Source organism: Schistocerca americana, chromosome 1 (assembly GCF_021461395.2).
Source record: "Schistocerca americana isolate TAMUIC-IGC-003095 chromosome 1, iqSchAmer2.1, whole genome shotgun sequence".
NCBI lineage: Eukaryota > Metazoa > Arthropoda > Insecta > Orthoptera > Acrididae > Schistocerca > Schistocerca americana.
Genome location: NC_060119.1, coordinates 119,743,093 through 119,758,075, shown reverse-complemented (window position 1 = coordinate 119,758,075; position 14,983 = coordinate 119,743,093). Strand labels below are relative to the sequence as shown.

Here is a 14,983-nt window from a genome sequence, read left to right as displayed (position 1 = left end):
ACCAGCCCCCCCCCCACACACACACAAACACACCACACATACGCACACACTCACACAAACACAAACACACACACACACACACACACACACACACACACGCGCGCACACCACACACAAACAAACACCCCCCCACACACACACACACACACACCACACCACACACACACACACACACCACACCACACCACACCACACCACACCACACCACACACACACACACACACACACACACCATACCACACGCACACACAGGTCATTGAAAAATAGTATTCAGTGAATGGAAATGGAAATGAGCGTTTGGCGTCATTGGCCGGGAGGCCCCTCGCGGGGCAGGTCCGGCCGCCATATCGCAGGTCTTATTACATTCGGCGCCACATTGGGCGACCTGCACGCCGGATGGGGATGAAATGATGATGAACACAACACGACACCCAGTCCCTGAGCGGAGAAAATCTCCGACCCAGCCGGGAATCGAACCCGGGCCCAGAGGACGGCAATCCGTCACGCTGACCACTCAGCTACTGGGGCGGACATTCAGTGAATAATAGTATTCAATGAACTGTGGATGAAGCCCAACCAATAGGGAATTACATGCATTGAGTGGAAATAATAGTGCATTGAGAATGGCTAGCTTCTAGCCGAAATCTAGATCTGCACAATAAAATTTAAAAAGGATGACTGATCACTGCAATATATAATTTACACGTTACATATATTTTCTGTCAATAATATGAAGAAACATCTGTCTGGATATACTTAAGAGGATAGTTAAACAGTATTGAAATGTGGATCTTGTTATTCCATAGGTATTTAAAAAATGAGGTGATTTATTGAATAGACTTAGGCAGAATCCTATTAAGAAGTTACTTCTGGCTGTTCTGCATGAAATTTTTTAAGCAATACAGACTTCAAATTATTAAATCTACTTTTCTCTCCATCTCTCTCTCTTATTCCTATGGCTTCTGTAAGAGATATATGATGGCTGGGTTGGAACTATCGTGCAGCTTACATCAAATGCACTTCCCCTAAAATTGTCCAGTAGAGTTTCACAGGAGCTATATTGTCGCTCTTGAATGGAACCCTAGTTTACTTCAGAGATGAGAAACTGGTCAGGGATTGTTTATGCATGTGTTCAAACAACTACAACACTGAACTGTGAAACAGACAAATGCTTGCAAATCCTGCACACAGCCCAGTCTTGTCAGTCGTGATTTTCTCTGTTTTTTAAATATGGTCTGTGTTTCTGCTGGAAGACACATCCAATATTAATGTCCACTAGTATGTGTCTCAATACCAAGATGAGAGCGTTGTAAGGTACTATGCTAAGAAATGCTAAGTGGAGATGTATAGATTAGCATTTTGTCATGTAGAGGTACTGACTGTTGTTAAAATGTTTTCCTAGTTTCCCTGTTAATATATATTGATGAAGTGAAATATCAAACTACACTTATTTGGGGCTACTGTATTGACTAACTGCATAAAATTCCATTTTAAAGTCATTTTGCTCATGAAGATAATAAAACTTTTTATTTATTTTGACTTTAGTTTTTCTTCTTAGAGATCTATTGTAAGTAATAAGATTTGAGAATGCGTTGCAGGAACCAAAATGTGAACTTGCCTTGCACAATAACATGAGGTACATGATCAGTGGCACTGACAGTGGGAAGCTCATTAGATACATTGATCATAGTTTACCAATGTATACATAAACAAATGCATATTTAATGATGGCATCAGAGTTGTTAGTGATTATTCAGATATGAATGATAAGAACCTGCCAATTTCATAGTTTTAAATGAGTTGTAGAGAAATAATGATGGAACAGAACACTGATGGACAATTACCCACTTGTGATGTAACAAAATATTCTCATGTAATAAAAATATTTTAGATTGGTTTTTAAGACTGCGTGCATTCTCCTCTGTTGCTGACAACAGGATATTGTTATGTGGCAGCTTTTCCCTAAATTGTCATACAACATGTTTTGTAAGGTCATATGCACATCCCCATGGTGAATGTAGTCGAGCATTTGAGATGTGGTGCCACAGGCGACTGTTGAAAATTAGGTAGACTGATAAGGTAAGAAATGAGGAGGTTGGAGAGGAAAAGAATATATGGAAGACACTGACAAGAAGGGATAGGATAATAGTATATCTATTAAGACATCAGGGAATAACTTCCATGGCACTAGAATGAGCTGTAATGGGTAAAGATCATATAAGAAGACAGAGATTGGAATACATCCAGCAAATAATAATGTAGGTTGCAAGTGCTACTCTGAGATGAAGAGGTTGGCACAGGAGAGGGGTTTGTGGCGAGCCACATTAAACCAGTCAGAAGACTGGTCACTCAAGAAACCATCATTTTTTAATATTGGTATGATAATTGCTTACAGGGTATATTTATATATGTGTGTGTAATGAGTGCACATACATGCATTTTCTTTATTTATGAGTATACTAGGGGCAGTCTTGTAGTAACTTCACAGACTAATAATGGTTGAATAATTTAGAGGTGGTATATACTTTTTGGAGTGTGGCATTTGTTTTAACATGGGATATGGGAGTATCTGTTGAAACATGACTCTGTGCTAGCTGTCTAATACAGGATACTGGTGTATTTGTTTAAATATCACATTACACTAATTGTTAAACTTAATTTTGTATTTAGATGTTATTTTAGAATGTGTGTCTTTGCATAAAATTGCTCAAAAACTGTAAATAGTGGGAGATGCTTATATTTTGAAATGGTTACAGAAGTTTTATAACGTCATTAAATTATAGTGATTTAGCTGCACTCTATAATGTCAAAGTGTCTTCTGCTCTAAATTAGGTTAATATTTCTCGCATTTTGCAGAATATACCATGGTGTTATTCAGTTACAGTAATTCATCCACACCCAAGCCGGACACTGTAATATCAGAGTGTGTTACTTCATAAATTATGGTAATAGTTACCACGATTTTTTTAAATAGGATCACTCCACTGCTGATGATCCTTTCACTGCAGCATACAGATAAAGCTCATGCAGTTTCTCTAGTGAGAAAAGGGAAGGTGGGATAGTACTCATCATTTTGAAGTGTTTCTATTAGTCTAGGGAAAAAGGGGAGGGGAGGCATTTCCTGCCTTCCTTAAGTCGTCCTGTTGGCCTAGATCAATGGTAGCAGGGTGACCCCATCTTAGACTATTATCTGCACCAGAACTCAGCCATTTTTATATCAAGCAAGTGTCCAACAGATGTGGGCGGGATATCAGGCTATATCCTGACCTTGAATATACCACACACAACCACCCTACAGGTATGGACAGGGCACATGATACGTATCAGGTACATCCTGTTCTTGAAGGTACCTCACACAACTGCATGACAGGAGTGAGCAAATTGAGGGGTGAGGGGTTTTCCTAGAAACGTGGATGTGACGGTGAGACAAGATCGTTACCTGTCTTTGTTTCGCTGCAACGCTACTGCTAGCATGCTGTGGCAGCATTTCTTACGTCTAAGTGTGCATTGCAACTGTACAAAAGCTGAGTAAAATTAATGAGCTGTGGGGTATGTGCAGCCCTTGTTAAGTAATGTGATGGATGGAATTAGGTGAGTCCCCGTCACAATTTTCTCCACAAAGTGGAACTGCCAGTCACAGTTTTCACATTTTTTACTGAAATCAAGCACTAATTTTAACAGCTCAGCAACCTTCCACGTTAGCATTATCTATAGTACTTGACCACTAATTGTAGTTTGTGCCTAACAAATTGAATGAATTCTAAGATGGGTGTGGGGAGCAGAGGCAGCAATTACTGCCCACTGACTCTCAGCACATATGTGTTGGAGAGGGGGTAGGGAGGGGGAGGGGGGGGGGGGGAGGAAGCAGTGCGGAATGTACAAACAATGCACTCATCAGACAGTGGTGGTCTTACATGTGTGCTTACTGTATTTGGCATGGCACAGCATGACATTCACTTCATAATGGCTGCAGCACACAAATATACTATATAGCTAGGTCTCTATTGTTGCCTGCAGGTGGACACAAATTCTAGTGCCCTGAAATTGACTGGATACTATAGATTCAGCTGATCCTAAACTAAATTCTGTGCCCTTGTTCACAATTTTGTCAATAAATAGTACACAGTTTGCACCAATTCCTCAAAATTAAAGTGATGGTATTCATTTTAACAATTGGCCAGATTAAAGGGTAACAAAGAAAGTTAGAAACATTCTGTTCTGTCTCTTTCCATATATACCTTTTACAAGTGCCGAAATTATCTTTCTGACATAAGCTTTTATACATCATATCCTGTTTTTACACATAATAAACATATGCATTTTATGACTGTTGCCAAGTGCAGTATAAATGCAGAAATGATGTAACATTTTTTGATGTCAAAATATTCGTCATTCATCAGGTATTCAGTCTGACAATCTACGTAAATTCTGCAACACAAAGTAACAAAATTTTGCTACTAGCATGTGTAAGTATGTGGAACCATATCAAGAAGATCTTGCACCCCTGGCAAAACTGCTAAAATCCTCGCTCCCCCCCCCCCCCCCCCTTCCCCGCCAAAAACCTTTCTTTCAGCAGTTTTTTCAATGCGTATTTAACAAATTTCAATTTTGTTAGTAATCAAAACAGATTGTTCAGTGAGGATTGATACAATAATTACAGGGATTAAACATTTAGCAAAGAACATTAAGAGCTTTGATACTCGAGCAAGAGTGAGAACTTTAATTGCTCTACAATAACAACAAAGTATCTTGTAAATATGTAAGGCCAACGTCCAGATATTTGAACAATGCAGTTGACGGCCAGTGGCGGAGTGTATGTCTGTTTATATGATGGTTCAGTGTGAATTCAGCAATTCCTGCAATATTATTACTCAGCCATAAGGGGCTTACTCATGAATACCTTTTCATTTATGCAGCAGATTATATATACCAAAACTTATTAGCAGCAAAAGTACTGACTGGTGGGGCGAATAAATTACACACCCTTCCACCTTCCTTGCTCACTTTCTCCACCAACACATTTCACTCAAGCTCTAAGTTGGCAGAAATTGCCAAAAATTGGAAGCCTTCAACCAAATAGAATATTTGCTTCAGCATCCACTCACCAACCTTTCATATCCTACAGTACCACAGTGTAGTAATGGAAAATGCCATTGTTGAACGGAACAAACAATGTAGGTGAGAGCTGTGCAAATGAAGCATATAGTGTCACATAACCCATGGTAGCATTAGATGTCCGATTGGTAGCAGACTAGCAGTAGTATAGCAAGAGGCATTCAAGCACAGTCTGCATTGTTGCTAGATTTGCCACTTCTTCCTCCCCTTGTGACATCATTGCTGGTCTCGTGCGTTGTTGCCGAGGTTCTCCCCCTCTGGCATAAGCCAATTGCAGTATGTACAAAAGACACAAAATTCAAAAAAATGGCAGGAAATTCAATAAAATAACCCCGTATGCTACAGGCATAACGCTACATTACTGTGACGTCTTTGTTGAAAGTACAGCTATTGTCCTAGGTAAAAAAAATGGAGGGAAAATTAGAAATTGCTGGATGGGGCATTGATCTGTTGGCCGAATTCAAGATATTCAAGCTGGCAAACTTGGGAATATGGACACAGGCTCAATGATGTGACTACTCCAGATGGCAGACCTGGGAATGTGAGCACTGGCTCTGTGGCATCACTATTCAAGACGGCTGACCTAGGAAGATGAGCACAGGCTCTATGATGTCCCAGTCCAACAGACCTGCGAATATGAGCATAGGCTGCATGGTTGTCAGATTTCCTGTATTTTCCCCAGCCCTATGAAATCACACTCGAAGATGGCTGACCTGGAGACATCAGCACAACCTGCTTGGTTTTCAGCTCACTCGTACTGTGTATAAAATTAAAGAAAGCCAGTGTGTTGTCCCGTAACATCACATACTGCTTGTCATAAGTTATAGTCCTGCTGTCTTTAATTCAAACAATGCCCCCCCCCCCCCCCCAACCCCCCTGACATTGCAGTTTAACCAATTGCCACCCTAAATTTGGATCTGACTTGTCCTAAGTTTAAATCCACTTATGCTATTCTTAAGCAACTGTCACCACTTTTGGGATAGGGTAGGGATATTTGTGTTTATTTAAACAAATACCACACAGGAGAGAGCCATTTCTAGATCTACACCAATACTCCTCAAGCCACCTGGTGGTGCGTAGTGGAGGGTATTTGTTGTACCACTGTGTGATCTTCCCTTCCGTGTTCCATTTGTGAATGGTGCAAGGAAAACCTCTGTATTAGCTTTAATTTCTCATTGCGGTCATTCAACAAGCCATATGTGGGAGGAATTTTAGTAGCAATCCACTCTATGAAGCGCAACACCTCTCTTGTAGTATCTTCCACTGGTGTTTATCGTGCATCTCTATAATGCTTTCCTACTGTCTTAATGACCCTGTAATGAAACTCACTGCTCTTGATTGGACCTTCTCTATCTCTTCTATTAGCCCTACCTAGTTATACTTTCCATGTTTTCTAACCCACTTCTTTCATTGGTGCATTACATTTTCCTCAGATTCTTCCTATGAATCTCGGCTTACCATCTACTTTTTCTGCTATTCATTTTTTGTGATCGTTTCACTTAACGTTACACCAGGTGGTTACTCCTAGATATTTTACAGTAAATGCTGTTTCCTGGAACTTGTTATCAATTTTGTAGTTGTACAATAGAGGATTTCATCTCCTATGTGTGCACAGTATGTTACATTTATTTAAATTCTGGGTCAACTGCCAATCCATCCCTCATTTACAATCCTCTGCAGCTGGTCCTGCAAATTGCTGCTCTCTTGAGGCATTGCTACCTCCTTGTAGACAATTGCATCATCTGTGAACAGTCTTGCGGATCTTCCAATGGTCCTCAAAATACCTTTACATCTGTAGATTTTGTTCCATTAAGAGTGGCATGTTGAATTCTCTCTGCAAGGAAGTCTTGAGTCCAGTGTCAGATCTGGTCCAATACATGGTAAGCTCAATTTTTTTTCATTATATGACAGTGTGAGATGCTGTCAGGTGCCGTCCTGAAGTCTAGGAACATGGCTTCAATGTGATAGCAGATGTCCACAGTGCTGTGGATCTCTTGAAAAACACAGCAAGCTGAGTTTCATGAGATCTCTGCAGAATTCATGTTCATTTTTATGGAGGAGTTTCATGTTCTGCAAAATTGTCATAGTACATGAACATAAAATGTGTAATTATTTGCAGCAGACTAACATCAGCAATAGAGGCCTATAATTATGTGCATCTTTTTACAGCAATCTATGACAAACTGTTGCTAGTAGGGGAGCAAGTTCTTTTGCATATTCTCTGTAGTATCTCATATGTTCCTGATGCCTTTCCACTACTAAGTGATCGTAATTGCCTTTCTGTTCTTGACTTACCTCAATATCTGATATGTTGATAATCATACAATGACTGAAAGGAGGAACTATACTGTGCTCCTCCATGGTGAAACAATTTTGGAAGACTGAATTCAGTATTTTGGCATTTCTCTCTGTCAATTTCCTTTCATCGCCAGTAAGTTCTCTGATTTTGATCCACTTTGTGATTTTATATAAGGCCATAGCCTCTTAGGGTTTTTAATCAGATTTTTTGGAAAAATTTACCTTGAAAGTCATTGAACACTTCTCTCATTGCTCTCTTAATGCTTATTTTCAGTTCATTCAGCTTTGGTTTATCAGTTATGTTTTGACTTCTCTTGAATCTGTGATGAAGCCCTCTTTGTTTATGTATCATCATTGTATGTTCTCAGAACTATACCATTTGTTAAAGGAAAATATGGAGCATAGTGTAATCAATAGTGAAATCCATAATTATAGTACAAGAAAAAGAGAGGATTGCCACATAAAATTTAGTAATAAAAGAACAACAGATCATAATTCATTTTCTGCTGGAAAACATTTTTATAGTAACAGATTGCCAAATAAAATAAAATTGTTAAAAGAAAACATATTTAAGACAAAATTAAAGTAACTGTTAATTGACAAATGGTTGTATTCCACCAAGGATTTTTAATGTTATTGTGTGTAATTTACGTTTACATCCAAACTTTTTTTAATGTTCTTGTGTTTGTAAACTGACTGTGCCCATGACTGTTAAGTTATTATGGATAAATAAATGATTTATTTATTATTATTTATTATTTATCTTGGATTGTGACATCATACAGCCTGTGCTCATATTCCCGAGTAAGCAATCGGGAATAGTGATGTCATAGAGGTTGAGCTCATATTCCAGGTCAGTCATATTGGATCACCATCTTGGATTCTGACACCATAGAGCCTGTGCTTGTATTCCCACATAGCTATCTTGAATAATGACATCATTGACACTGTGCTCACATTCTCAGTTCTGCCATCTTGAATAGTCACATAATAGAGCTTCTGCTCATATTTTCATGTTTCTAAACTTGAATTTGTTGAATTTCGTATCAACAGATCAGTGCCGCATCTAGCTGTTTTGAATGTTCTGCCATTTTATACCTAGAACAACAGATCTACTTCCAACAGTGGCATCATAGGAGTGGGCGGAATACTCAGGAGCATAACTGGGCTATTTTGAATTTCTCATCAGTTTTTTAATTTAGCGTCATTTTTTGAATTTTCTGCCATTTTACATTTGCACAATTAGTCTTTGTCAGAGGGGAAGAAATCCAGTAACAGTTCAAGACATCCTCGATGATTTCATAGGTGCAAAGGAAGGGGGAGGTACATGCTCACTGATTTCTTAAGAGGACTGGAAGAAGGAAGTGGTCAAATTTGGCAACAATGCAGACTGTGGTTGAACACCTCCTAATTTTCAGGTAATGTTCATTTCTTTTTAAATGTTGGTATAATAATGACATTTTGACAACAGCACGTGTTCGCAGTCAGAGCCCAAAGAAGTCTTCACATAGGCATAATATAAGAACAAAAGGGGCAGGAGAACTCATGTACCTTTGATTAGATTAGATTAGATTAGTTTTTCGTTCAATAGATCCGTGCTGAGGAGATCCTCGTGGACGTGGACCATGTCAATAATTTTTTTTAAGCTGAAATAACAAATAACAATACCAATAGTATGCGTATATACAATACATCATTTGTTTCTATTAAGAAATTTGTCAATGGAGTAGAAGGAGTTGGCCACTAGTAAGTCTTTCAGGCACCTTTTAATCTGATCTTTATTTGTAACTAAATTTTTTGTGTTTGCAGCCAGTTATTGAAGATGAGTGTTCCTGAGTAGTGGACTCCTTTTTGAACTAAAGTAAGTGCTTTTAAGTCCTTGTGCAGATCATTTTTGTTCCTGGTATTGTATGTATGAACTGAGCTGTTTGTTGGAAAAAGAGATATATTGGGAAAAGAGATATATTGGGAAAAGAGATATATCGGAAAAAGAGATTTTCCAGTTAATTATTATGCTGTCTTTCTTTATGCAATTTTTTTCTAGTCAGTGTTGTTCCAGCTGCCATAGGGACTCCCTGTCTCATCAAGCCCTCAGTATGGCTCCACTACAGTTTGCTACTAGAGTGTTTGGCTCTCATGTCAGTTTTGTGACCTTTACTGCTCTGATAATAGCAGCTCATATTTGGCAACACTAACCATGGTGGTTATTATGAATTTTTAAACAGCAAGCTCTCCATTATCTGAATTAATGCAAATGCAAGACTGCACAGATTCACAGAGAACTGAAAGTTACTGATAATGCAAAATACACATTTTTTGTGGGAAGCTGATATTTACCACATTTACATTAACAACAACATGTTGGAAATCATTGACCTATAGTCCCTAGGCAAAGTGCTGTGCAAACACATACAAAAAATTATCTGCAGGCATGTTACAAGGGTTGAGATCACACATTTCGTGAAGATGAAAAGCTAAACAACAGAAAAATATTTCAGGGATATCTGACAAAGGGACTGGTGCCTGAATAATTTCTGGAAATAAAACATGTGCAGATGAGATAGAACAGGAATTGAAATGAAAACATTCATTCTAATTGAACAGCAATACTCAGTGCTTCACTTTCTTTTTTTCTTTTTTTCCAGCATTGCTGAACTATGTATGTATCATCTGCAGCTTTCTCTATATACACAAGTACTCTGATGAGCCAAGATATTAGCTTGCTTAATAGCATTTAGTTTGCTTAATAGTGTGTTGGTCCTCCTTTGGAAAGCAATTAAGCAGTGTCTATACATGAAATGGGTTCAACAACTCCTTGATAGGTTTCTGGAGATCTTAGGTACCAGATGCCTATGCACAAGTCACACATTTCTTGTAAATTACAAGGCATTGGTTTGCAGGTGTGGAGCTGGTACACAATATCATCACAGATGTGTTCCATCTGATTCACACTGGTGAAGTTGGCAGCAAAGAGTTCATTTTTCCTTGTCATGGCTGTATATGCACACTGTTGTCACCACACCATTTCTACACTGTCATTTCATAAAGATACAACTACTACCAGTAGCGTAAGAAGGGGTGTTCAAGCACAATCCGCAGTGCTGCTGGATTTGGTTCCCTCCCCCTTCCCCTTCTCCTTCTCCTTCCCCCTCCTTCTATGATGTTATCAGTGACATCTGGAATTGTCATAAGTTGTCTCCCTCTGTGACGTAGACCAAGTGAGTTCACTATTATGGTCCTTAAACCACTGTAGTATGATTATGGCCTTATGACAGCGTTGTCCACTTGGAAGGGGCCGTCATCATTCAGATGATGGGACTGGAGGAAGGGGGGATGGAAGAATAGGGAAGGGGGGGGGGGGGGGGGGCGATATGTGTAGTCAGCAATAATGTTCATGTCATCCATAGCTGTCATGGTGCCTTCAATTACTACCACAGGTCCTATAGAAACCCAGATGATTGTCCCCCATAGCATAATACTGCTCCCATCTGTCTGTATCCTTGGGAAGCTGCATGTTTTAAGCAGCCATTTGCCTGGATCTGGACAGGACTGTCAATCTGGTGTAACAAGAAATATGATTTATCTGTCCACGTGATACTTTTTCATGGATCTATGGTTCAATTTTTATGATCATCTGCTCATTGCAAACATAACCGATGGTGTCATTGTGTCAACATTGGAACATGTAGTGGTCACCTGCTGCAGATCCCCATGTACAACAATGTGCAATGAACACTGTGCTCCAAAACCTTGGTGCCTGCACCAGCATGGTACTGTTATAATATCTGCCAGAGGTTGCTTCTCATCTTGCCTCATACAGGGTGATTTTTTCCTTTGTATACAAACTCTAGGGATTGATCAAAGAGAGGATACAGGACTAAAGAGGTCTAATAAACTTATTCCCAGAAGTACACGGTTTCCATGCTAGAGACAATTTATTCAGTCATACATTGTTACAAAGACTGTGGTCCAATACATGCTGCACCATGCCGCCACAGTTACAGTATGTGTTGAAAATGGTTTCCAGGGGCCTTAATGTATGTGTGTAAGCGCCACAGAATGTTCTGTCTCGCACTTCACATTGGCCATGTTGCATCTGAACAGTGTCAAAAATAGCATGAATATGCTGCTCTAGTGTCTCCAGTGTGGGCTCTGCATACACAATACTTTTGGCATAGCCCCATAACCAGAAATCATACGTTTTGAGGCCCAGTTAGTGAGCAGGCCATGCAACTGGACACCCTTGACCAATCCATCGACCAGGGAAGACATGATTGAGATGTGTCTGGACATTAATGGAGAAGTGGGCTGAAGCACCATCATGTAGGAGCCACATAACCCTTTGAATCATCAAAGGCACTTCTTCCAGCAGGGGAAGCAAAGTCACTCGTAAGAAACACTGATAGTTCCAGCATGTTACTTGATGTGGAAGGAAGACTGGTCCCAAAATACAGTCGACAATTATCCTGGCCCACACATTCCCACTGCAGCGATGCTGATGATTCGCAGTCACCATATCATGGGGGCTCTGCACACTATCCCACAGATGATTATGACAGTTTGAGATACCACTCTGTGTAAATGTGGCCTCATCTGTGAGTAGGCTGGATGACTTGAATCCCAGACTCATGGTTGCCTGGTGAAGAAACCAGTGACAAAACTGCTCCCAATATGGCAGGTCTGTTGCACACACTGTAAGTGATAAGGAAAGTAACAGTTGTCATGGAGTGTGTTCCACACTGTACTTGCGGGCCAACTGCCTAATACTGGCATGTCAGGACCTTCCACAGTGTTAATCACATTTTCCTCCAAGTCTGGTGTCCGAATATTTTGGGTACGTCCTTCGTGATTTCCTGCTTCCTGAAATGACCCTGCGTCAGACAAATTGTGAAATACTGTTGCAAACATTGAATGCTGTGGTTGTTGTCTGTGGGGATAAGTCTCCTGATTTAACCTTGCTCCCTGCTGCCCATTGCCATTTGCCTTTCTGTAAGTGAACACCATGTTGGCAAGCTCTCAGTTCAAATACAGAGCCACTGTGTACAGCACTGTATCAGACATGCTACAGGGTGAGTCTGAAGAGAAGTGAATCAGATGCAACATTACGAATTACTATGGCAGGAGAGGGTGCTAGTGTGGGATGTATCAGGAACAGTACCACCCTCTAGGAGGAAACCTTGCTTGCTCTAACTGTGGCTGCTTGGTGCATTGCGTATTAGATTGCATCTCTGTAACAAAGTATGATTGAATAAATTGTCTCTAGCTTGGAAACCGTGCATTTTTGGGCATAAGTTCATTAGACCTTGTTTGTTCTGTACCCTCTCTTCAATCAAACCCTAAAGTGGATAAAATCACCGTGCAGAGCAGGCAAGTCTCTGGCCTACACATTCTGTGATGCGGCGTGGACTTCCAAAACCTTGTTGCCTACTCATAATTTCACCATTTTTCAGCCACCACTAGAATAGTGCCTCATTCCTCTATGCTCTCCTTATATACTTTTCTTACCAGGTCACATGCCCACAGTGATATCAGCTGGCATTCAATCTCACTTGGGCTGTGGTCATGTGTTCATATCGGTGCGCATATTAAACAAATTTCCAATAATGCATAGCCAGGGGGAGAGCACAGAAGCAGTGCAAGATGTGTTAGAACTCGTAATCTGTCCACAGGCTGAATGCAGAGGAGGCCGAGGTGCGGCAGCTGAGCCCGGAACATGCTGATGCCATCCACGACTTGTACCCCGCAAATGACCTCGAGAGCATCGAGGTGTTCCGCCGGCTGCTGTCTGCGCTACCTGCCTATGGAGTATTCTCGGCAACGGGCGAGCTGGCTGCCTGGATGGTGCAGTCCTACTATGGTGCCATGTTCTCCATGCAAACACGGCCAGAGTTCCGACGCAAAGGCTACGGCCTGATACTGGCTCGCCGGCTGTCAGCAGCAGTTGCCAATCGTGGCTACCAGCCCTTTGTCGTCATTCGACCTGAGAATGATGCTTCGCTGGGATTGTATGCCAAGCTGGGCTTCCGGAGGAGCTACTCGACAGTGCGAGTCATCTTCCGGCCGCACGCAGTGGCTCGTGACAACAGCTAGGCCACTGCAGTCGTCGACGCCACATCCCCCTTCTCCGTCACCTGCTTCACCCTGCGTCTTCGCCCTGCCATGCCCTGGGCACGGCTAGCACCGACGTGCCTTTAGCTGCCCTCGCACTTCCAGAGATAAAGACTTTCTGCCCCAACACCTCTAGTCAGCCAGATTTAGCGCCTAGCATATTACCTGTAAAGAACACTGAGCCATTTGCTGCACTGTAGTACCTGACTTTGCTTCTGTGATGTTTGGCTACATCAAGACATACTGCAGCAAACCTGCATTTTGACTGGAGAGAAGCAGCTGAGCAACTGGCAAATGACAGTGCACCAGTCCTCTGTTTTGTTCTGTAGGAGGAGTGGTACTTCTGTGCTGGTATAACATTTAAATCTCCCAGTAGTAGGAACATTTAAAAAATTTCTCTGCACCGACTGCCATACAGTTGACATAAAAGCTGTGTTCTGTGCCATTTTTGCTCTGGCGACACTATTAGTATTTGCTGATAATTTTCATATTCGATAGCCTCAATTTCACCATTCAAATAAAATACTGGAAACGTCGTCTCCCTATTCTGTGTTGCTGCATTGGTAAGTCCCACTATTATTTGACAGTGATGAGCTGTGATACTCTGTATCTAAGCTGCTTACTGGATTATCACAATCAGTTAAAAGTACATCTGATTCATTTATTTAAAACTGCACAATGATTTCCACAGTTGCTGGTGGGCCACATGTCAATGTCCCTGATTCTTGTAATTTTAACATGACTCTTATAAACAGTTTAGAGTATGTTGTTGTTTCAACCAGAAGATAAACAATGTTCAAAATGCATCATCAAAATTGAAAAATAAACAGCATGTGACTATTTGTTACAGTGTAACATATAGTTCTTAGTTTATGTCCCAGCAGTGGACGCTGGAACACAAATAAAACTGAAGATGTCCTTGTATCATCTCATCTTCAGACTAAGCATTTACAAATATAATGAAATGTGACATAAAACAGACTTCACAACTGGTACCACTCTTTGGAGCATGTTAAGAACAGATCACTTTGTGTCTGGAACTAGGACAGAAGAAAACTGCTGTTTGCTGTAATGAATCTTCTGGTAATGTGGACTGATGAATGTGCTTTCTTGGTGGTTAATAAATCACACTACCAACTATCCACCCAACAATTTCATCCGGCATTGTTATACTTTAATATTAACAGAACTTGGACATCAGTCATATTCTTGACAGTTGAACACAGCTTTACTTACAACTTGACTTGAAAAAATATTAACAATGACCTAAATTATTTAGAATTACTTTTCCATCATATCACACAATAAATATTATCAATAATTTTTACTGTGTAAGATTATGGACAACTAAATGATGAATATTATCAGTAATTCCAAACCAGGAAATCTACTATTATTATTTTTGTTTTCTATCTGTCTGATACTATAAAAGCAACTGATTCTGTTGCATATGCATGATTAA

General features: G+C 40.4%; 1 protein-coding gene across 1 annotated transcript in view; it reads left to right on the top strand.

Moving 5' to 3' along the window:
- LOC124605219 overlaps nucleotides 1-14,376 on the top strand; it is a 174,962-nt gene extending 160,586 nt beyond the window's left edge. Inside the window, exon 4 of the mRNA XM_047136806.1 lies at nucleotides 13,083-14,376. Within this exon, the coding sequence (XP_046992762.1) occupies nucleotides 13,083-13,503 (421 nt within the window). The 3' untranslated portion in view covers nucleotides 13,504-14,376. The remainder of the gene's footprint in view (nucleotides 1-13,082) is intronic.
- The last annotated feature ends 607 nt before the right edge of the window (nucleotides 14,377-14,983 follow it).